Here is a 25511-nt window from a genome sequence, read left to right as displayed (position 1 = left end):
GTTTGAGGGACAGAACCAGCGAGAGCAGCAGAGCGGCTGTGTAGACATCCCCAATTCCCGCTTGGCACTCATGTTAGTTGGAGCACTTTTTCCTCTATGAACTAATCTTGCTGAAATTGTTTGAGGCGTTCTTTGCTAAATTGCTAGTCTTTTTTTTTTTCCTGGATAGTGCCCAGCTTTGACACCTGCTTTCCCACTTTAGCAGATGTGCTAGACTCTTGGTGCCAACAGCTGTGGTCAAGAAACGCTATAATTATCATCTGGGGGTGCTCATGAAAACAGCTCGTTAAGGTTTAATTGGAATGCATACATTTGTGGAGCTGCGGTGCTTAGAAAAGCTTCACAACAAAAATGTTGTTGATTCTGTGATCTTTCTTAATAACACTCCTTTTTATCTTTCCCACCAGATTCTTCAGGCCAGGTGACCTCCTCACCTTTAGGCTCTCCTACCTCCCATCGTGGAATGCACCCTTCGTTGCTGAGCCCCACCTCCATGGGGCCCTCTGGCTCTCTCCATTCTCCGATCAGCACCCTGAGTTCGCCGATGAACGGCCTCACCTCACCCTTCTCAGTCATTAGCTCACACATGGGGCCGCACTCCATGAACTCACCTGGCATGGGCTACGGCCCCAGCATCAGCCCACAGGTGAGGCCTCAAGCAGAAATAAACACACTGTGCCTTCTGTTCATACACTTTGAACTTCCCCATGCGAACATATACCGTAACGCCAAATTTCAGTGTGTTTTAATTGGACTTTTGCGATAAACGTTGTGCGATAACCACAACACGAAATAGAGCATAACTGTGAACTGGGAAGAAAATTAAAAAAGGCGTTCAACATTTCTGACAAATAAACATCTGACAAGAGTGATGTGCCGCTGCTTTACTCCGCTTTCATTTCATACCTCAAATGAAAGCTTCACACACCATTCCCATTACATTATTTAATTCAACCACATTTCCAACTCTTTAACACTTAGAACACAAAAAGAGCTCATATGTTTATCAGGATCATTTTCTTGAGAGCGAACATAGGGGCCGAGGCAGTCCTGGAAGAAAACCTGTTGCTGCAGGAAGGGAACCACAAGTAAGGGAAATGTTCTTGAATTGAGTGTATTTTTCCTTGATTTGAGCAGGCAAGTTTAAGGAGCTATAAGTAGGATATTTACTGCAAAGTTAACCAGAATCATTCTCATTTGTTACCCAGGATGAAGGTAATATTCCCTATAAACATATAAACAATCAACCCTCTCCATCAACAATTGGTATTTTATCTTGGAAAAACATGGAAGCTAGTAAGAGAAGCGGACCAGAGAACAAAATACAACATCATAGACCTGTCCTGTGGAAGTAAAGATTCAGTGCAACAACGGACCGTTGAGTAAATGGGGGGGTCTCCATGAAAGGTATTGTGTATGTGTTGTTCCAATGTTAACCACTAGGTGTCGTTATTACTTATTGTTCCTTTAAATGATCTGCCAATGGAGTAAGACTTTTGCACTTAAAATAGGAACAACTCATCTCCATCATCTTATTTCGAGTGCAGTATAGCTAATTATGTTATTCTAGGGGTAAAAATACTCATTCCACTGGCAGATTATCTTATTTACCTGCTCAAATCAAGGTCAAATACACCCATTTCAAGAAAATTGTACTTACGTTTAGTTCCATTTTTGCAGTGTACAGGCTGCAGTAAACCTGGGACTGCAGCAGACGCTTCTCTATTCAGCAGGGTGACGACCAGAAACATACGGCCAGGGCCACGACAAAATTGTTTAAATCAGAGCTAGTTCATGTGTTAGAATGGTCCAGTCAAAGTCCACACCTGTCTGACCAGACTTTAAAACTGATGTTGATACAAACATATCCCTGAAGACTTGCAGCTGTAACTGCAATGAACAGTATTTGGGCCTAATTTGCTTATTTATAATGCACCTTCACAATTCTTCTCTATTTTGTGTTGGGTTTTCAGTGTGACAAAATATCAGACAGCTGTAATTTGTTATTTAAACACGTTATTACGTGTATTTTTAGTAAAAGTGCTTAGCTTTGTAGGTGCAGTCTCACTGCAGTATATGCCCACACTTGACGCAGAAACATGATATATATTATCAGCAGTGAAGGATTTATTAAGGCTCTGTAGCAGCAGAATGTTTTTCTCATTTAAGGTTAATGGAAAACATGACTCTCTAATTGCATTTACCTTCATTACCGTATACACTAATTAATGTTGTTTGTAATATGGCTCATTTCAGTTCCTCTTCATGGAAAGAAGTCAGACCTTAGAAAAATGCCCCCAACAGGCGTGAATGCCTTAAACACTGTTAGGGATGAGCTTTTCTTCATGATATATAAATCCGCACCAAGCTTTTTATATACTGTAGCAGATCTCTGCTCTGGGTGGTACTTTTTGGAAACTAGAAAAACTGGATCTAATTTTGGAACCAGAACTTGGACCGCTTAGCTGGATAAGGCCTGGTTATGCAAACGCTCTGGGATTACTTTTTCTTTTTTAGCCAGTCTGTTTGTGAGACCTTTTAATGTAGTGCTTCTGAAGTCTCTGGCGACGACCACACAAGTGACCCAAAACCACATCATCAAAAACAGCTCATCTACCTCTTGCCTTCTGTAAACTTTGCTTCTCCTTTGTAAAATGGTTGGTTGTCTTTCAATTTAAATGCAACATAAGTGTGACTGAGACATTTTGGGAAGACGACTCTTTGTGGTTCAGATCCAGCCAAGCCAAGATGACCCATATTTACAAAAGGTGAAAGTTTTTTTAACATGGTCAAATGATATGACCATGTTACGTTATTTTTAATCTACATCTCAGCAATGATGCATCATAGAGAGCTTCATGCTGTGATTTACATCCCTAAGAATGCAAGTTACGGGCCAGCGAAGGCAAAATGCTGCGGCCAACCTTTGTGCCTGCGAACAAAAAGATATCAGAGCTCTTAGTGTTTGGAAACTCACCAGGGTGCAGCCGTTACCTCAAGATGGGATTCATTTCATTTAGTTTGTTTCACAATTCGCCAAAAAAGATGTAGGAAGAAGAAGAAAAGTCTGGAGGAAGCCTGTTCAGTTAGGAAGTATGGAATATTAAAGTGAGGAGTTTATTCATTATTACAGCTTTCACAAATCTCTTGGTGTAAATGGACCTAAAGCCAAAAAAGGTTGAAAATGCCCTTTTTGTGTTTTCAAACTGAGTTTAAATAAATATTTATTCAGTGTAGAATCACCCAGTTTAAACACTCAGTGTTTTTCAGATTGTGAGCTATGAGGGATCAAAGGTAGTCCAGTGTCATCAAAAGAACAGTGAAATATTCCATCAGATCAAACTATTTTACATTTATTTGCGAGATATTTCAAATATTTCATTCATTTTTCAAAGCTAAAGCTTATTCTTAACACCGAAACACCTGTTTTAAGATGGTTTTACAGAGGAAATGTACACATTAGCAAAAATCCATTTCAGTTTCCAACACAGCCTTTGTTCCTAGACATCTTTCGTACATTTTTCTGACAAATGGTGCATGAAAAAGGAAAATGTATGAGAAGTTATCAAATTTGACCATATTTAACCCATAGTTAACTTTCAGCTGCATATCGCATACGCATGTTTCTTTAAAATAATTGCTTTCAGATAGTTTAGGGTTTATTTACACCCCGAGAAACCAGGAGGATCAACGTTCAGCTGCCTCATTATTGTACAATTTTCCACTGAGGCCCAGTTTTGACCCCGTGGCTCAGTCAATTAAGGCCTATTCAACGCACCAGCTTCAGCTCTGTCACTCGTGCTTTTATTAGCAAAGCATCCTTGTCACTTTTTCTCCCACTGGTTCTCGTTTTCTCCTCCATCCTTTCTTTGCTCTCCTCTCTCCGACTGTGCTCTTTTCTCCTGTTTGCCTTTTCTCGTTCTTTTTCCACATCATCTCAATTTTCTTGTTATTTTCCTGCTCTGTCTCTGGTGTTTCATCAATAAGCCTCCTTGGCATTGACAACACACACACACACACACACACACACACACACACACACAAAATTAAGACATCAAAGCTTTGCAGTGGCCCAGTTTCAGCCTGGACCCATATCTGAAATTAAAATTGTTTCTCTCCACAAAATGCATTCGCCAGACCCCTTTTTTTTTTTTTTTTTGTATTCATTGATAATTGAGTTAAAGTATCCCGACAATGCGCTGCTGTTTGGGGATGGGCTTTCTCTTTCTGTTGTTAAGCTTATCAGCACCTTTTTTAACGAAAGCATCCCACATGTAATAGAGTTAGGAGGAGATTAGGGCCCCTTTGTGAAAACGGATGATATTTTTCATTGCTAGAAAGCTCCCTTCGTTCTCCTCACCCTCTTCGGTTTCATTCTTCTCCGCTCCTTGTTCCCAGCACTTTTGTTTGGGCAGCTCTTCATGTCTTGCATTGGCATACTTTATGCACGCAGGTTACAAGTGCATAAGTAAGGGGTGACTTTGGGTTTATCCTTTAGCTTAAAACATGATTAAAGTATATGTTTAAGGATAGAAGAATAGTATTTATTGGAAGTTTCTGATTGGTGCTGTTGTGTGGGCACATGATTGGTTCATCCTTCCTTTGACCACATTAGATACATATTGACCAGGAATACCCTACAAGAGCTGAAGCTTTTGAAATTCTCTTATCAAACCATCACAATGTGCCCCTAGCCAAATCTTCTCAAACTCTTACGTTTGTCCACCTTTTCTGCTTTTAACACATCAACTTTGAGGAGAAACTGTTCCCTCTGTGCCTAATATATTGCACCCACTAACCGGTGCCATGATGAAGACATAACCAGTGTTGTTTGCTCCATCTTGTCAGCAGTCTTGATGTCTGGTTGGTGAATTATACATAATTACAATTCACAGCAATTAGCCAATTTGGGCTTTATAGGCAAATTACCAGATTTCCCTAATTAAATAAACACCACTGGAAAAAAAAAAAACGTGTCCACACAGGTGCTTCTCTTGAGCCACTTGAAGAGAGATGTGAGCCACGTGTCTTACTGGTGCTCATCAGAGCACTTAGCTGTCACTGTTTGCTAAGCCGAGACTGCAAGCTTCAGACTGTTGCTGTGAGAGGGTGGAGATCAGCAGTTGGATGGGCGAGTGCGGCTCAGAGGTTAAAGATGTTGGCGTTGCCCTGTGGTCGTGAGGCGCGGCACCTCTGATGAGACGTGATTTGAGTCAGACGGCGGATGCCGCTTGCTCTTAACACTTGGCTGACTGGCCTTTTTCAAGAGCACTTAACTGGAACGAGGTCACTGCTCGGCTCAGCCCCTGCTGTATTAAACCACCCTGCCTTTGCTAACCATACACATTTTACAGGCACATACTTTAATTTTGATGATTTACAGGGCATATATTGCACCGCGCAGTGTCCCTCCTCCAGTCCTCGCTGCCCTCAAGAAAGCTCTGCTTATCGTGAACTGCAATCAGATGCCTTTTCCAAGAACAAGAACGTGCAATAGAGTTTCAAATCCCATAAGGCACTGGCTTTCTGTCTGGAACCTGTGTTATTTTCGCTTAAATATGGCAATAATCAAAATAAGTGAGGCATAACCCTCTTCCACATCAAGTATTCACAAGACTGCTTGATGAAAGCCAGGGACAGGATGACTAAAAGTCCTGTTCTTTTAGAAATTTTCTGTTTCAAAAACCAAACCACATCTTAAGACAGAGTTCGTTTTCACCAGTCAGATCCTACATTTAAAACAGCCGTACATCTCCCCTGTCCTAAACTGTCCTTTTTCTCATTGTGTTTCTCTGTGTTCTGGTCGTCTATGTGGGTTAGTGCAAAAGACCAGAAAGGTAACTGCATATTTTTTGCAAAGAGGCCAAACATTGACCGAGTTTTACTGTCACTCAAAGTGTATGCCTTTATCTTGGTGCGGATGGAGGGGCTTGTGGCCGGGCGGTGGTTTTGATTTTAGTAGATATTTCTTTTGTCTTTGTTGTGTTTGTGGAGGTATAGGAGATCTGCAGGATACAATCCTTTGCATGTGGTTTCAGGGATTCGCTGGCCACAACAGGGCTCGTTCTGATCAGACTCTTCAGCGGTTTGGTCCTTAGGGTTCAACAAACCGACAGGACAGACCATCCTTCTCTATCGGAGACGCCACAATGTTTTTTATGCAGCTGGAAGGGATTACGTGTGAGGGTTGGAGCACATTTCACACTTCCACTTACAATAGCGAGAGTTGTCTGGCTGTTGTCTTTTGGGGGAAAAAGGGGTCCTTTATCGTCAAACCACTACAGGGTCCAACTTTCCATTTTGCGGCTTAAGCTAGTACCCCTCTGGCTCCTGCGACTGGGTTCTGAAATCTCCCCGAGGATCCTAAACCAACAACGGGGCCTTGTTGTTTCTCAGTTTCCCAGTTTGCCTTAAAAAAAAAAATACACACAACTCGTGAATGTTTTTTTTTTTTTTTTTTTTTTGGGGGGGGATTTGGATCCAGAACAAGCACTGATGCAGAAAAAAGGTGTAAATGTTTTACAAGAAAACAGAACACGCGCTTAATAAGTTATAAATGAGCGGTGGCAGTGATGTCATGTTCCAGCTTTGAGGACGGAGTGTTCAGACGAGAGTCGCTAGGAGACAAAAACAGAAAATATTCAAGGGAATTAAACCAGCTCAGTCACTTCCTGCATAGGAGTCATAAAGTCCATTCCTCTACTTTAGGCTTTGATGGCTATTGCAGTCACTCTGATTGATGCTTTGGTCCTGCGCTTACATAAAGGGTCTGTGTTTAGACTCTTAGGGTAACTATTAAAGGTCTCTTATGTTAATTAACTTTATATGATTTTTTTTTTTTTTTGTCAAAGCTCTTTTCAGGTAGCAAAGAGAATCTGACTCAAAGATTACTTTTTCCCTATTACTGCTTTCTGCAACTTCAATTTAATCTCATACAGCACTCAAGTAGTTGTTTAGCAAAGCTTTGCGGCTCTCAGATGCGAAGCCTTATTCTGAGTGCTACAAGTAGACTCTACCAGATTCGTTCTGTACTATGATGGTTCCAGCCATTGTTGGGACCAAACTCAAATTCCTGTCCATTGAGGGCTTTTAGTCTGAGGCATACGCCGGAATCATTTTTGAAATGAATGTGAAGTGGCATGAAAACACAGAGAGCAAAGATCCTGACTCAAAACACACATTCCTTTTTGAGAAAAGAAGAAACATCAGAGTACATTCTTTATCTGCTGATTTATCTGGCTTTCAATTATTTGTTTAGACACACTGTAGGCGCTGGTTTAATAATGTAACCTGACAAAAATTGCCCGTTTCAAGCATAAACGTAATATAAGTGCTTACCACAAAGATTAGTGATAGATAGACTTTTTAAGCACATGGCAAACAATAATAAAATAAAAAAGTTAAATTTATTCTCACTGACCACATTAATAGGTACACGCCACTAGTACCGTGTTGGACAGCCTTTTACCTTCAGAGCAGCCTTAATTCTTCGTGGCATAGATCCAAGAGGAGTCGGAGACACTCCTCAGTGATTTTAGTCCACATTGGGGTTACAACATCATACAATTGATGCGGATTTGTCACCTGTGAATTCAGGATGCAGACTTTTCGGCTTTTCAAATCCCTCACTTCATCGCATCCTAAAGGTGCTCTCCTGGATTGACATTTGCTTACTCTGAAGAACATTTGAGAACAGAGAACCCACTGTCATATATATTCAGGAAACCAGTTTTTGATGGCTGAGCATTTTGATCTGATGCATCATCCTGCTAAAAGGAAGCATGTTAGGATTACTTCAGTTCAGTAGATGATCACTAAACATCCCATTGTTTGTCTTTAGGACACATCTGTAAATGATGTTGTTTTTTTCCCCTCATCAAGTTTCATTTAATACCGATTGTCATTGGCATAGTAGCGGACATCATATTTTCTTATGATATTGCCAGAATGGAGCATATGTAGAGGAAATAGAAGTGGACCTAGAGACAAACGCTGAGGAACACCATATTTTACTCCATTTACGGATAAAGATCCATCATTAATATTTACAAGCCGCAATGTGCCACATAGAAATGGCTTGAACTACGCGAGTCTTTGATCCTAGAGCCTGTGTGACAATATGTGTGTCAAAAGCAGAATCAAGGTCCTTCTACATCAAAACAGCTTCTAACAGACAAGTTGAAGGATTTAAGGGCAAATTGTTATCTTTACGTCAGATACAGTGTAATAAAGGGATTGTTAGTTAGGACATCCATACTATCCTAAAGCTATGTTTCCAGTATATTGGTATTAAAATGCTGGGACTTGTTCTGACTTGTGTTTGAATCTCCAAGTAGAAGCATTTATATACATATTTAGGTTTAGGTTTCAAACGGTATTCTACGAATGCAGACACATAGCACTGCGGTTTAAAATCTTCAGGGAAACACTGTTATTTCAGAGCTTAGAATAATCCCTTTGGAGCCTTATTGCATGAGATGGTGTGATCTTTCTGCAACACAATACTGTCTTAGGGCCGACATGTGCACCCTGGCATGTCTGTGAAGTGCAATACTGACTGGAAGACCTTTTCTCTACCACCTGTAAAAAAACGTAGAACTATGGATTATTTTTAATATTTTCTTATTCAACCTTTTGTCTACCTGTTAAAATATGGTCTTTGTAGAGAATTCATACAACAAAAACTGGCCAATGCATAATATGATGGGAGAACAGCAGCAAACATGAACTAGAAACACAATTTACATTTCTGCTTAGTATCAAATGGCCTCATTTTGCCAATTAATTTGGTATCCGGCACAAACATCATCCCCAAAGCCATTCTGACTCATAAATAAGCACACACTAAAGAAAAAAATGACATAAATACAGAAAAAACAATCTGAGCTGTGCCTCAGATGAAACAGGCACTTCTAAATAACTAATGATTTAATTAAAGAGTTAATTAATTTCAATAATTGTATTAAAACATTTAAACCAACACAGATATTTAAGTTGTTTATTGCTATTATGTTTTATAGTTATGGTTAAAAGATTATTAAAACCACCAAATTCTTTCTTCAAAAATTGGGAATTAATTAAGAGCAGTAAAAACAATGTATTCAATGGATTTAACGTTTTTGCTTGCAAAATGGTGAAATCTGTTATTTTTTAACCAATTTGATAAGCCACATACGGTCATTGCCAAAACAGCTGGCTGGCTGTATGGATGCATACAAGCGGAACGTTGAGTGGAAGGAAAATGTTTGACAGTAAAAAGCTCCACATATAAAGTACAGTTTATGCACCGTTTACTTGGTTGGTGTTCTTTTTTTATATATATATATAATTACTGCATTAGAGTGGGATGGAGGGGTACAGGTACTAAGTCCTCCGAGAAAATGAAATCAGTATAAACATGAAGCTTGTCTGCAGAGGAAGGCATAAAGTTCTAAAATGTAGTGGTAGACAGCTGTTCTGAGCCGAGAACTGTTCTGACCCGAGAACAAACTGCCACCAGAAAATCAAATGGCTCCCCAAACCCTCACTGAATGTGGAGACTTCCCCAAACACCTCAAGCAAGTGTAAATCTGTGCCTATCAACTCTTCCTGCAGTGTCTGGAACCATTATGGTGGCATAGGAGTGACTTAACACAATTTAGCCAATAGTTGTAGCTCATCGCTGGGTGTGGTGGTTGAATACCTTTTGCATTCTCCTCAACTTTACATTAGTATGCTCGGATATAACACCCTGTAAATGGCCTGCTTCTGTTGTAATTACCTTTTATGGTTTATCCCCCTTGTAAAGGGTGTCAATAACTGTCTACTATACAACAATTCAATAAAGACCGCTGAATTGACAGTGGGTGTTTTAATCGTGGACCCGTTTCCCTTTGAATAAGGCACCAAAGCCCCCCCCCCCCCCCCCCCCCCAAAGCGCACAATTTTTTTGCACATTTTGGGTATTTTCCTTGAAAGACAGTTAAGTTGTCTGAAGCTCAATAAATACACAGTGAAGCCCAGACTGTGTGACTGTTCTTTCAGTTTGCTTTGATCGCACTTCTTACATGTTTAAGGAACTAATGAAGCAGAAAAAGTTCTGTTTGCGTCTTAGATTCAAGGTAAAAATAGTCATTAAAGAAAATTTAACACAGTTGCCATGTGGCACCCTAATGCAAGCCGTAAAGAAGTCTTTGAAAAGCTGGATCACTTGCACGGGGATTTACCCGCCCCATTATCTACTCAGGGACAGACAGAAAGGAATTAATCAAAGAAATCCAAAAATGTGGTTTGACACAAAAAATACCTCTTGAATTATTACTGGATTATGTGTAGTTTGACAAAAGAAATTGCCCTCTGTTCTTTCTCATGTAACACCCGGAGCACACTTAGGTTATGATTTATCACCAGAAGATTACATACATATAGAAAATGTATCCCAGGATAGGATCTCATGTTGATGCTGAAAATACTTTTAGATTAAAAAAAAAAGTGATATGCTGCAATCTGGAACATACGTCTTATATATATATATATATATATATATATATATATATATATATATATATATATATATATATATATATATATATATATATATAAAAGACGTTGATCCAGAGTAAAATTCCTTTCCTACATACTTTGAGACTAAATGCGAATATGTGGAGATGGGAAGTGACATTTGAGAAAATACTTCAGGGATCATTTGGATTCAGTTCTTACACAATGGGGCAGAATGCAATAAAAGTTTGTGTATGCATGCATTATCTCAGAGACAACACACACGGTTGAATCATTTTTCCATCCTTTATACAGTAATGGATAAAAGTGAAACACCCCTTGGCTGCAGGAGCTATAATCCGACAATATTGCCGGCCGAGCGGGACATTTTTCATTATGAACACGTTGCGGTCAGAGGGACTTTGTTTCAAAACCTTGGTGAAAATGGTTAAACGTTGTCAGTGGGGAAAGTACATTCCAGACACGCGTTCGCCCAAATGTTTAGAGGCTGGAATACAGTTTATTCCCTTCTCAACACCTAAAAGCAGTCTAGAAAAATGCAAAAGATGGATCAAAGCATGTGGCCGACCTCATGAGCACTAAACACAGCAGTGATCAACAGGAATTACCGCGTTTGTCTGTACAAAGGTAGCTACATTTTTGCTGTGTTTTACGTGTTCTATGTTGCACCTTCTGCTTGCATGAGCTGAATCTTTGTCAGCTACAATCAGTTAACAGGACTCTGATTTTGCACAAAGCGTTCATTTGGTAAAGTAAACGTTGCATTCCTAATAGAGAATTTTACTGTAAATACATGCCATGGATAACTCAATGGCAGCCTAAAAACATTAACGTCAGTTATGCACAACTTAAAATATATTTTAAGTTGTGCATAAGTTGGCTACTTTAACTTGGGCTTTATGCTGGTTTGTCCACAGGTACCTTTAAATAACGCTGACTTGATTTTATATTTATTTATTTTTATTTAAAAAGGGACAGTGCATATTCATGAACATTTAAATGTAAATATGCCAGAATTAGCCCCAATGCTACTTCACATATTTAGTCCCTGGCAAGTCAATAAGAAAAAAAGCAATAAAACACCAATCAGACACTAGAAAAAAGACATCAATCAATCAATGAATAACAAAACAATAGAATAAAAGACAGTGGGACATTAACAACACTGCACATGATAATGATAATCTGACATTAATGATCACAGATCTGGTTCCCTTTGACAATTGGTCTTAAATTAACTGAATGTAGTAGAGTCTCTCATAACAGCTGGGATGTTCCAAATTTCTGTACCCTTGACTGATAACACCTGTTGACTAAATGTTGTGAGTTTGTTGTGCATTTACGAGCCGTTTGAACATCTTTTCCTCGTCTTTTTGCCTTAATGTTGCTAGATAAGGCAAAAATGCCTCAGAACGCTGTGAGTTTCACTATCAATGCCATTAATGATGTCTATGTGGTGGGTTAGAGGAGCCTGGGGTACATTTCCGCATGGACGCAGCGACCATACTGTTGCTGTCACTTCAGTTGCTTAAGAGTAGCAATAGGAGTTTCCTGAGTTTTGGTGGCACCGACAAGCACAACCCACACAGTCCTCCCACCCATCTATTGCATGCATGCAAAGGCTGTGGATAGTGTGACTTATGCCCACATGAGTGGACGTGTTCCCTATAAAAGAACCCCATATGCTCATCAGCACTCACCCAAGGTCAAAAGAGCGCAGTCACACGCATGCATGGAGGAGTTTGTTACCATCATGTCTGCTTGCACACAAAATCACACGCAGCAATGCACACGCAGTCAACACAAATGCATGCATAAAATGAGCCCGAGTTCTGTGTACAGTCTCACCAATGCTAAAAACACTTAAAAAAATAAATGCTCAGATACTACTAGGCTCAGGTGATACGGCACCTGAAAGTTGCTGCATATTCCCACTTTGCCCCATATGGTTCAGCGCCTTCATGCAACTGATAATCTTAGTTAAATACCCTCTTTTTTCCCGTTCAAGAGACGTTGTTGTCAAAAGCACACTGACTCTCCTTCTCTCTCTCTCTCTCTCATACTCACACACACACACTTACACACTTATATATAAACTGAGCCACCAGAGCTTCGTTTTATCTATTGTGGCACAGCATGAGGTGAGTGTTTTAAACCTCCGAGCTGTCTGGAATAATGTCTGCTACTGCTAAACCACTAGGAGAGCGGAACGAGGGTGTTTTATTAGAGCCTAGTGACAATAATCATGAAGCTGTCCTACAGGAGGGTCAGCTTTAAGGGATTTTATGGAACCACAGAAAGCCTTTGTTAATGGTTAATAAATAATTACATACTCCCTTAGTCCCTGTGCCCACCAATACAAATAATTTGCAAAACAGAGATTTTCTGCAGCAGTGTCACCTCCCAGTGATATGAAAGCTGAGTGTTTGTTGACAAAAAGGTAATTTAGTTAAAGTGCCATTTGATAAGTATAATTTGTTTTCCTGTTTCTGCTTTTCTGAAGCACTTTGTAATTTTAATGTCCATTAATGGTGCCATGTGGGTCTCTTCTCATCTGCCTTGCTTTGTCCTGATGCTGTTTCCACTATAAAGGTAATATGACTAAGAAATTATAAACAGTGTCAAAGAAAGAAGTGTTCTTTTTTTAAAGTGAAGTAGTACCAAAACACAACTGAAAAGTTAGTTTTTTTTTAAAAATAAAAAAAAAGATATTATGCCCTCTAACTAGCATAAAACTGTCCTTCTAAAAGATGCTCAGGTTTGCACAGAAAAATGGGGGGGGGAAAGCAGCAAAAGTCCAAAGAAAAAAAAAAAAGGCTTGGGGCATTGTTAATCCAGACCATTTTAAAACGACTGGAAGTAAACCGGACTTAAGATATGTAGAATGACTCTCCCAAGACTGTGTGTACATTTTACCCCCTGGTACAATTCAATTCAATTTTATTTATATAGCGCCAATTCATGAAACATGTCATCTCGAGGCACTTTACAAAGTCAAAATCAATCATATTATACAGATTGGTCAAAAATGTCCCATATAAGAGAACCAGTTGATCGCTTCAAAGTCCCGACAAGCAGCATTCACTCCTGGAGAAGCTGAGAGCCACAGGGAGACAAGACAATGACAAGGCAAGGCAAATTTATTTGTATAGCACATTTCAGTACGGAGACAATGCAAAGTGCTTTACATGATTAAAATATAGGAAAATAAAAACAGAATAGAAGCAAGTTTGGAATAAAATGTAGAAACAAATTAACTAAATAAAACATGGGACAATAGAAACCAAAAGCAAATATTAAAAACAGTTGGACTACAAAGTTGAACTAATGATGTTTCAGTAAAACAGTTTAACTACAACAGTCAAAGGCAATCCTAAACAAATGTGTTTTTAATCTTGATTTAAAGGAACTCAGGCTTTGAACACATTTACAATTTTCTGGAAGTTTGTTCCAGATAAGTGGAGCATAGGAACTAAATGCTGCTCCTCTATGTCTGGTTCTGGTTCTGGTTCTGCAGAGCAGGCTGGAGCCAGAAAACCTGAGTGGTTGATGCCCTGATAACAAGTCTGTGATGTATTTAGGTGCAAAGCCATTCAGGGATTTATAGACTAACAGAGGACCATATAGACAATAAAGACTATTCTATTCTTCTATTCTATTGACTTGTTGCGGTGACCTCTTAATAATGGAGCAGCCGAAAGGATGTTTTTATTTCATGCAAAACCAAGTCAGGAAGCAAATAGAGCGCAGACTGAACAGAATGCATCTCTCCTGCATTCTGATGCTGCAGGGATGTTTTTTTTTTACTTGCTATTCCTGCAGGTTCATTCGCAAAGAGATGCGTTACAAAAGAACGATTCTCCTGGTCGCACTAATGTTCAGACCTCTGTGTGTTTGTTTGTGCTTGTTTGTGAGCTGTTTGCTTTCAAACAGGTGTCTTTCAGGCTGATATCCAAATCGTCCCAGGAGAGTGGGGCTCGGCTCGCTGTGATCATCCCCTGAAGGCGTAGTGGCTAGTCAGGGTCCATTAACAGGCCTCCCTGCGTGAAATCCGATCCACTATCTCTGCCCGTGTGTGTCCGGACAAGACTGTCACACACCAACACACACCTCGGCGAACAGAAGAAAGTTCCTCCTCGCTGTCCAGATAGGTTTGCTTTTAGGAGGAAGTGATCGTCACAAGGTGTCAGAGGTGAAAGGGGACCGGGGGTTATCTGTAGGTGACATCTTGACCTGATCCCTGTCCTCACCTCTCCCGATGCGGCCAATTAGGCCTCCCCTTTCTTTCAACAGGGGATTTGAGCTCTTACCGCTGACTTCCTGGCACTTCAGGTTCTATTTTTAGAAGAAGAAAAAAAAAATAAGCGCCACGCCTTGAGGGTGGAAGTAAATTAAAGTTACAAAAAGTAATCATACTTAAGATAAGCAGCTTGGGGCCAGTGATACAGTGGTGGGCAGTGAGATCTGTAACAGTGGATTATAAAGTAGAACGCTCGATTCCTGGAGATGCTGCTCCTGCCGCTGCATGTTGGAATACCTTATAAAGGAGTTCTGTTACAACGGTTTTAAAACAAAACAATGAAGATACATTCCTCTGTATTAACCAAGGTGCCCTTGAATAATAAAACAAGGGAAGATCCACATGAGGAGTGGTGCACCAGGAGTTGATATCTCCTTTTAAAGTGCCGTTATGGCGCTCTGACTCTGAATCAAGCTGAGCCCATCTTAGGCTGAGGCTTCTTCAGTTTCGGCTCTCCTTTCCTTTTTGTCCTCCGTTGCCTCAAAGGACGACTCGCCTTCCTTATGATTCACCCCTGTGTGTTTTAGCATGCTGATAGTTTTAGAAGACCTATTTTTTTCTTTTTCCCATGACTGCGTGTAAGGATTTTGTAACTAATCTTGTTTCATATAATTTTGAATTTTTTTTTCATAGAGCATATAATCAAATGCAACAGTTCTGCAAAGAATCTGACACCCACAAGTAGATCGTGTTCCAGTTAGATGTCCTTCATGGCACGTTACATAACACCTGCGGCACACGAGGCATTCCTAAGCTGGAGCGTTCCAGCCGCTCATGTTGTACATTGTTCCCCAGGAAATCTTCTGTCCTACATTTCAGTCCTGGAAGTTAATTGTCTCTTTTCTCTCTATATATATATATATATATATTTATATATATATATATGATGAAGTTTAAGGCCGAGGCTTCTTGTTGGTCTTTAACACTGCATGCAAAGACAAGTGTTGTAGCTGGGGTTTCCCAGGGCAGTTTGGTTGTACACACAGCTGGTATACCTCCTTATGAGGGGTCACTAGTGTGTGTGTGTGTGTGTGTGCGCGTTGTAAGGGAGGGCTCACATTATTCTATTTCCAGAACTGGCCCTGAGCTACTTTAATCCCCCCTGCCTTGTCTCTATTGCCCACGGCAATAGAGAAAGAAAGCACCCCCACCCCGACGTGGGCTGCTGCCTCTATCACGCTGCGATTGAGTTGCAAGTTTACTGAAAGCAGACTGAGAGGTAGAATCTTTTCCGTCAGGCAGACAGAGGGTTTTTAGAGACAATCCCAGCCGAGGAGACAGCTCCCACAAGTGCTGCCCTACGGGGAGGGGCGGGACTAGGCTCGGGCGTTTGAGGGAGGTAAGACCTCATACTGTGCGTGATCGTTTGAATGAACATGTAGTCTTGTGATTTTTGCAGCTTTTATAGTTCAGTTTAGATCTTTCTTTTTTTTTTTCTTTCTTGAATTTCCTGGGTTCTCCGAGCAATACGTTTTTGTTTTGACATATGACAAATACCTCTTGATAAACTCGAATATGAATAAAAAAATGTATTTTCAGGAACTAAATTCAAAAGGTCAAACCTATACCGTATACAGATACATTCTTCACAAAGTGGCCCATTTCAAACCTTTGTTGCTGTTAATTTTCCCTTTTCTAAAAAAAAAAAATATTTGAGTAGATGGAAAAAAAAAACTTACTTCATAAAACTTCATAATACTGAAATGTCAGCGTTTGGAAATCTTTCCTATTGTACTTTACGGACTCGGCTGCAGTGTTAGGGAAGGCCATGTTACTTTGCCGTTTACTTGTAGTAAACAAGTAAACTACTTTGGGTTGGATAAAACGTTTTGGTCCAACAGCAGCAGACGACAGAACACTGGTCTACATTTTCTACTGCACTTCATCCTTCCCCTAAACTTTCCTTTATATTTTTTATAAATGTGACTTACACTCCTTGTGGATGGTGTCCATAACTGCTGAACAACTGCCAAGTCAACAGCCTTACCTGAGTGAAGTTGGCCCCCCCACCCTCTTCAAATCAGACAAAATTGTTGCCAAACGTTTGTGCTACGTTTGTGCTGGTTTGTGCAGCAAAAATTTTCGTTTGTGCCGCTATCATTTTAAAGATATAAACAAATGTTTTTAGAGGCAATCAAAGGTCAACCAGCCCCCCCCCCCACCACCTTCTTCAAATCAAATGAAATTGGTGTCAATTGGTGTCAGTCAACAAACAAAAACTTTTGCTGCACAAACCAGCACAAACGTTTGACACCAATTTTGATTTGACGAAGGTGTGGGGGGGGAGGGGGGGTTGGTTGACCTTTTGACCTTTACCTTTTCATTAATATCTTCAAAACCAAAGCAGCACAAATTAAATTTTTTGCTGCACAAACCAGCACAAACGGAGTCGAGTTGATTGACACCAATTTCGTCTGATTTGAAGAAGGTGGGGGGGGGGGGGGCTGGTTGACCTTTGATGACCTCTAAAAACATTTGTTTATATCTTTAAAATGATAGCGGCACAAACGAAAATTTTTGCTGCACAAACCAGCACAAACGTAGCACAAACATTTGGCACCAATTTTGTCTGATTTGAAGAGGGTGGGGGGGCCAACTTCACTCAGGTAACAGCCTTACCCCTGATTGCGTAGGCCATAACATGCACTCACATAAATTTTTTTGTAATTTTCCTCTTTTTTTTTAAGAGACTGGATAATAGCGTTTCAACTTTAACTACTAAAAATACTGAGTTTTTTTATTTGAATTCCTAAAAAGTTAACTTTTTTTTAAATAGTCTTATTTATTGAGATGCGTCTGTACATGGGCCCTTAAAAAAGTTAAATCAACCTTTTTGTGGACGCATCCGTTAAATTGCTGCCGGTAATTCAAACCCACACAAACTCTTTCATTCTGAAATTCTGTTCATATTCCCAGGGTTTCTGTGACACTCCATATGTCATGCTGAATCGTGCAGAAACATGTATGAAATGAAGCAAAAAGTGCATTTTGAATTCTCTATTTTACATGACGGTGAAGCACAGCGGTCAGGAGTATTTCCGTCAATGGAGGAGCAGTATGCAGTAGCTTCAAGCTGGAATATATGAGGACTTTTTTTTCACTGATGCTGTTAAACAGGACTCAAGTCCTGGGCTGCTGGAGTTTAAAAAAAGATGAAAAAAGAAGCCTGGAGCCACAGCAGCTCGTGTACCCATGTGAGAACAGCAATATAATGTTCTGTATTACTGTAAGGGAGTTTTTTTTTTGACCCGTAGCTGGAAGGTCTAATGAAAATTGTTGAGTTGCAATATGGAGATGGATACACTAGTACAAAAAAGGAGACCTGTAAAGGGAACAAGTGTGTAATGCCTAAAATTAATTTAGCCTAAAGTTTTAAGTTTTGTTGGATGACTCACTTGGTTCATCTTACCATATTTTAGAGAATGAAATCAGATTAATATTGATGTTTTGGTTTTTTTTTTACAATCAATTTAACTTTGTCAGACCTGCAACTCTCAGGTAGAACACAGATGGATATTAGTTCAGTTTTCAAAGAATTTTGAGGAAAAAAACTAATTCCCCAAGACTCAGTTCTAAGTCCTGTTTTTTTTTTCATTTTCATTAATAACAGGTTCGCATCTACTTAGTAAATCTACAACTAAAGTGCACCTTTATGCAAATGTCACCATGCTTTACTCAGTTGGATCTACTCTAAGGTTCAGACTGCCTTTTATTGTAGGCTTCAATGTTTGACTTAAAGTTTGTTCCGCATTTGAGAAAACTTTGTATTTTCATCCAGAACTACATCTCAAATCACAGATGCGTTTACCTTTAGTGAAGAGCGTACATCTCTTCACAGTATGTTGTAACTTAATGCTTTGATATTTCCTAGAGAGTTAAAAGCTCTTTTTAAACACATTTTGTTCATTTGTTATGCTCATGTCAAACATTTGGAAGATACTTGACTGTCACGAACCAGAGACAGAGGGACCCAGTATTCAGCCAGACAAGCAGAGGTTAGGTAAAAGAGTATTTATTAACAAAATCCAAAAACCAAAAAGGGCATCAAGCCAAAAACAGGACGACTGCATTCAATAACCCAAAAATAACAAAAAGCAGTCACTGACAAAACTATTAACAAAAACAGGGGACAGGCTAACTTAGAAATCAAGAGACAAACAGGGTCAGATAAACAGGCAAAGAAAGCTGGACTAGACTCACCACTTGGCACCAAAAAACAATGATCTGACAGATTGCAGGGGGCAGAGGCAGGTATAAGTAAGGGAGTGATCAGGTGAATGGAGTGAAACTAATCACAAGTGACAGGTGGAAATAATCAAAGGGAAGGTGGTAACTGAAATTACCTGAACTGATTGGTTAGTGACTAGAGGTTGACAAGTGAGCAGATCTGATTGGCTGGTAACTGGTGATCGGGGAGTGACAGATAAACAGATTGAGTGAGCTGGCAGCTTGCTGGGAGGAGACAGAACTGAACTGGAAACAGAGATGTGAACTGATCAAAATAAAGCAAAGAACAAACAAACCAAAACAAAACCCAAATCGTGACACTTGACTAAAGTAGCATCACGTTTCTTCGCATCTGATACTGTCAGGTCGGCCATTAGTGGCGGTGCAGTCAGTCGCAGCGGCTCAGGCTAACATCTCCATCTGATCTGAGAAGTTTGATTTATGTATAATGACAAGCACTTTATGTTTAAGAAAGAAATGAGATGGTAAATCACGGAAGTTCATTACAACACTTATTGACATAAAAATAAATCCGTCCAAATGTCTCTTTGCTGCTGCTGGATTTTTAAGTCTGGTTGATCCGGTCCTGATTTCTTTATCTGTTTTTTTGTTTGTTTGTTTTGTTTAGTTTTTTTCTCCAAAATAATGAAATCATTATTTTGTAACCAAATGTCAGAATTTTCTGTCGTGGCAACATTGCCTGTTCCATTTGAATCTGACATTTGGTTAGATGTGTGGCCTGATACCAAAACACGCTTGTCTTGAAGGAAACAAGGTTTCTATTTTTCTTGAGACTTACCAAGTGATTATGTTTATTTCCTACTCCCAGAGTCATAAACCGAGAAAGTAATTGATTTCTCAATTACTGAGATTTGGTAATACAGCTTTCTGTGCTATACATTTGTGGCTGCTATGCCAACTTGTGTTGAAGTAGCTGTTCCCAGCTGTTTGTTATTAGGTTGTTATATTGGCTAGCTTGTAACTATTTAATCTATTCCTTTTAGTCGTTTAGAAATACATACGTCCATGCAACATTTATCTTCTCTGGAAGCAGCATTTAGGCAGTTAAAATAATTTGCCTCCCCTGGCTTTTCACAGGCACAGAGAGGCCTCTTTGGGATAAATTTTATCAAAGCCTATTTCCAACAGAAAGTATCAAGGAGCAGTTGAAGGTGCATTTAAAAGCTGTAGTTTGCACTGCTACAGCAACAAATGCTGCCTCTTTATTCCGCTGTGCTGTTAAATTTTGCAGCGTAGTTATGCTAGCGCTGAACATTTTGGAGCCAGCGGGGCTTGTTGGGGGCATGAATAAAAGAGTTTCTGAGGTTGAGTTGTGCAGCATCCTGCTGCGGCAGATTTAGATCTTAAACAGGGGCGAATAGGAGGGAGGAAATAGACCGCAGGACCTATAAAAGGAGCTACTGGGACTGCTGAAAACTCAGTTTTCCTTTTTTTCATCCTTTTTGAAGTTTGGTCAATTGGTTAAAACTCTACATGTCAAACTTTATTCCAATGTCTGCTTTGTTAAACAGTTCTTTATGGCATCATTTATCTGCACAGGCACACTCCTTGTGCAGTGAGGTGTATAATGTTGCCCGTTTTAAGTTCAGAGGGGCTGCTTTGGTGACCTGTCGGCGTGTGTGTTTGTGTGTATGTTGATGTTACAGCTGAACTCTCCGATGAACTCGGTCAGCAGCACGGAGGACATTAAGCCCCCGCTGGGCCTCAATGGCGTGATGAAGGTGCCTGCTCAGCCCTCAGGCACGGCCCTGTCTCTTACTAAACACATCTGCGCCATCTGCGGCGACCGCTCCTCAGGTGAGTGACATCAAGACTGGGACAGTTGTCTCTAGAGTACGGGTTCCTGGGATTGGTATCGTTAAATTCATTTATTTCAGTAATTCAGTTCAGCTAGTGAAAGTCATCCATCATATAGATTTATCACATACACAGCGATGTGTTTCAAACATTTGTCTACTCACTTGCAATTACGGTTTAGCTAATAAAAGCATACATTTCAGTTTCTCAGACACCGGTCATTGCCAACTGTGGTGAGGGTAAGTCACGACTCACACAGCGTTGTGGCCATGCATATTAATGAGAAATTGAGTGAAAGAAAAAAATGCTTTAGAAACTTGCACATGCCACAGCCACGAGCCAAAGCCTTCAGAGGATTGTTAAAACATATTCAAGTATTAGAAGTAGATTCAAAAGGCATAGACTATAGGTAGAATAAAAACAGTTGGAAAGTTGAGTAGAAGGAAAAAGGGTTACAGGAAAAGACATGGAAGCAAAAGAGATGCCTGCAACTCATTTAACATTTTGGGGGAGATTTACAAGCCGTGGACTGTGATTGGAGTCGGTGCTTTAAGAGCCACCACACAGATTCATGTGGGACCTTAGCTACAGTTAAAATGCGTTTAATGGACATACTTTTCTGCATACTGAAAGGTATATCCATGAACTGTACGGGTAATTCACTCATTAGCTACATTTGCATGGCTTCATTTGTATGATTCAGTGGAACACGCTCTTGGAACTTGATTTCCATTGAAATGTTGAAAGAGGACTTTTTAAAGACCTTTTTTGTCTTTAACTAAAAGTAAACATTTCTAATTGTCTGATTGTAAGCATGCAGGACCTGTAGTCCATTCACTTGTCTGTAGACGTTTTGCTGCCTCTTTTATTCATTTTACTAAACTTTCCATTAATATGCTTGGACACCTTCAGATGGAAGGTGTCAGTGACTGGTTGCTGGACATTTGTCAAGTCAGCAGTCTTTCCCATGATTGTGAAGGCCAAAACATGGACATAAAATAACATATCTGGCCTAAAAAAAACTTTTTCTAGGTCTGGTGAGTTATATTAAATTTTTCTATTTCTTTTATCAGCTGTAACTTTTAATTATCAAAATTAACAGCAAAAAAGCGCCACCCTACTCTTAAGGTTATACACTAATTATATCATTATGAGCTGTCAATTCCAGGAAAAGTTTTAAATAATTTGTAAACAACTAGGGTGACATAATCTCTAATTGTTACGTAATTAGAAGAAAGTCAAACTACCCAAAATCTTTCCTAATCCTTCTGGAGCCACACTGAAAAACCTCCGAAGGAGATCTAAACATGATCGCTGGCAGAGAGCAACCCCGCTGACCACTCTGGCAGAACTACAGACTGCAGCTTCTTGCAGTGGGACCCGTCCTGGAAGGACAACACTCAGTATAATTCTTCAGAAATCTGGGCTATGTGGTAGGCAAGCCAGAGTTAGGCCACATTTTGGGGGAGGGCGGGAGGAAAGCACATGAAGGCTGCAGCATAAAGGTACTTAAGAAAAAAACATAAATCATGAGGCGAAAGCTCATATACTTAGAGGCAACTAAACCTCAAATCATCTTCTACTGAAATAGAGAAATGTTGTGTATGTGGGAAAACCATGAAAAGGCCATGAAGAGATTCAACAGAGCTGCAGCTGGAGGCAAATACAAACAGATTTTCATGATAAAAAACAATTGGATCTGATATAAATATAACATTGTGCAGTTTTGAACACAAAACATAACAGAATAATAATTCATGTTATATTTTATAATTTATGATACAATCTCAGCACAAGCTTTGCTGTACATTTGCTTTGCTTTAGGAGGTGTAAATCAGTCAAGAGGCGGTACGTTGTCTCAGTAAAAAGGATTTAAAGTGCATCGGTGACATCTTTAAAATTCACTTAAATCATAGGTGCAGAGCTCGCAGAGAATGCTCAAAGTGTTATTTATTTGGCAGTTTTTGACCTTTCACAAAACATGTCATCTTTCTAAAGCTCTGATAATCATGGGTTATCCTTTGGCCTAGAATTAACTCGGCCACTTCAGCCAGAGACACTTTTAAGAATGAATAACTGTTCGCCCAAGGAAATAACTCCCTGAAGTATTTTTTTGCAGACTCAAGCAATTTATTATTTTTATTTTTCCAACAATAAACAAATAGATCTCTGTTTAATTTTCTTTTTTTTTTTACTATGAAAAGCTTCTAACCTTAAGGGTTAGGTGAATTTTGCTGTCATCCTGCGTCATCGGAGTTGCTTGCAGCCAATGGGGGGGGGGAGAATCAAAACAGTGTTAAATAGCAAGTCATGCTTCATTTGGCTTTGCTCAAAGGCTTTATTTATCTTCTCTGGTGGTCTAAGCAGCAGGGTTTGAACAAAGAAAGAGTTTGAGCAACGCTGAAGACGGCAAATGGGCTCCATCCATCATAAATAACAAAAGAAGTAGCTGATAGGAACAGGAGGCAGACATGAGAACAGGGTCCTGATAGAAACTGTCTTCAGTGAGCCTCTGTTTCCTTTCACAGTCATAATGTAAGCTTATAAACTTGGAGCCTATTGACTTTGATAAAACAACGAAGTAATTATAATCAGACGCTTATCAAACCACAGTTCCCAAATGCTGCTTACATGACTGCCTACTGGCCCTGCGTGGGAAATGTTCACCCGTTTACCCACTCGCTATGCCATCTTAACTGTGTATAGCACTTAGTATTTGGCTGGGATTAACCCGCTGTTTAGGCCTTTTGAGCACGACTTGAGTGCAGCGGTTCTTCTTAATTATTTATTCGAAGCTGTGTGCCACACAAATAAGCACCTGTAGAGCGCAGCAGGAAACGTTTGTGGAGCTGAGGTGAAAAGCAGATGTAATCCTCACATGATGCTGTGCAAAAGTGTTCTGACCCTTTTATGTATTTTGATTTTGGGAAAGGTCTCCAGCAGCTTTGCACATCTTAGAAATGTAACTTTTTGCCAGCTTTTCTTTGCAGAAAAGCTCTAGTTCAGTTAGATTAAATGAAGGGCAAACTGTGAGGGAAACCGTTGTTACGTCTGGACACAGATCCCTGGTTGGATTTAGGTCTGGATTTTGACTCAACCATTACGGCGTGCATATGCTTTGAACCTCGCCATTTTACTGTAGCTCTGGCTGCATGTTTGGGATTGCTAAGGTGAACCTCCACTCAAGTCTTCTGCAGCCTCCAACAGGCTTTCTTCCAGGACTCCCCTGTATCCACCTCTTTCTAAATACAATCTACCTGCAGAAGAAAGCATTCCCAAAGTATAATGCTTCCGCCACCATGTTCTGCTGCAGGAAGGGTGTGCTCAGTTTAATTTTTCACATTAGGAAAGGTGTGTCCAGGTTGATAATCAGTTTTTGCTTTCAGCACTGCAAAAACGGAACTAAAAATGAGTAAGATTTTCTTAAAATGAGTGCATCTGTCCTTGATTTGAGCGGGTAAATAAGATTATCTGCCAATGGAAGGAGATTTTTGCACTTATAAAATGAACAACTCATCTCCATCATCTTATTTCAAGTGCAGGATGTCTGATTATCTTATTTTAGGGGTCAAAACACTCATTCCATTGGTAGTAATCTTATTTACCTGCTCAAATCTAGGACAAAAACACAACTTTTAAGAACATTTTACTTATTTTTAGGTCCGTTTTTGCAGTGACCTTTAGCTTAATGCATTAATGTCTTAAGACTATTGGCTGCCCTTGATTCCCGTTTAACAGCATCAGACTAAAGGGAGCTAAACACATATGCATGCCAGAATTTTCTGATTTTTTATTTGTAAAAGCCTTTCAATACCACATATCATTTACCTTAACAGTTATATCTTTGTTGTGTTGATTTAGGACAAAAAAAGTCCAAAAAGATATAATGAAGTCTGTGGTTGAAGAGTAACAAAATGTTAAAATGGACATGGGTACAGAAGAGGTTTTATAGGCAGTTTTTTCTTTAATTTTTGCTACATTGCTTCATATAGTGAATAGTAATCCAAAGTGGAACATATAGTTAATGAGTGAAAAATTAAAACACAGGCTAGAACCGTTACTTTTATATCCTTTGAACAATCAGTAATAGTTACAATGCATGCCACGGATATATTGTTTTTCCGCTGTTATTTTTCCTTACTGTCACTGACGTGAGACTTATCTGCAAAGTATGATCCAGGAACATCGAAACCCAAACAAACACCCTCTGTCTTCGCCCGTCCCCAGGAAAACACTACGGTGTCTACAGTTGTGAAGGCTGCAAAGGTTTCTTCAAAAGAACTGTGCGCAAGGACTTGACCTACACCTGCCGTGACAACAAGGACTGCGTGATCGATAAACGACAGAGGAACCGCTGCCAGTACTGCCGCTACCAGAAGTGCTTGGCCATGGGCATGAAGAGAGAAGGTACAGCACATACCGTTGAGGATAAAGTCCTGCTTAAACATACCCTCAAACCTCTACACATCTTCTTAAACCAAAAGTAAAGTGTGTAATTATGGTAATTATATTAGGTGAAGCCAGATAAAAATATGAGATTTCTTTTGTCAGTGGAACACTTGTAGAAAGGATTTAAATTTTAGCCGTTTTATCTCTAGAAGCAGAAAAAGAAAATAGTTAGTCTTTCATGTAAAATAAATGTTTAATTTGTCAGGACTTTATCAGC

The 25511-nt window shown here is 39.7% G+C and overlaps 1 protein-coding gene across 4 annotated transcripts in view; it reads left to right on the top strand.

The window, feature by feature from the left end:
• rxraa (retinoid X receptor, alpha a) overlaps window positions 1-25511 on the top strand; it is a 141926-nt gene that overhangs the window by 82668 nt on the left and 33747 nt on the right. For 2 of the 4 annotated variants that reach the window (XM_012864193.3, XM_012864192.3), the window contains exons 3-5: window positions 408-646; window positions 20695-20845; window positions 25073-25252. In XM_012864193.3, the coding sequence (XP_012719647.1) occupies window positions 408-646; window positions 20695-20845; window positions 25073-25252 (570 nt within the window). Of the gene's footprint in view, window positions 1-407; window positions 647-20685; window positions 20846-25072; window positions 25253-25511 lie in introns of all 4 variants that reach the window. The other 2 variants (XM_036140090.1, XM_036140089.1) reach the window with 1 other exon arrangement.

Source organism: Fundulus heteroclitus, chromosome 8 (assembly GCF_011125445.2).
Source record: "Fundulus heteroclitus isolate FHET01 chromosome 8, MU-UCD_Fhet_4.1, whole genome shotgun sequence".
Taxonomy (NCBI): Eukaryota; Metazoa; Chordata; class Actinopteri; order Cyprinodontiformes; family Fundulidae; genus Fundulus; species Fundulus heteroclitus.
Note: the sequence above shows the minus strand (reverse complement) of the source record. Positions and strands in the feature narration are given on the sequence as shown.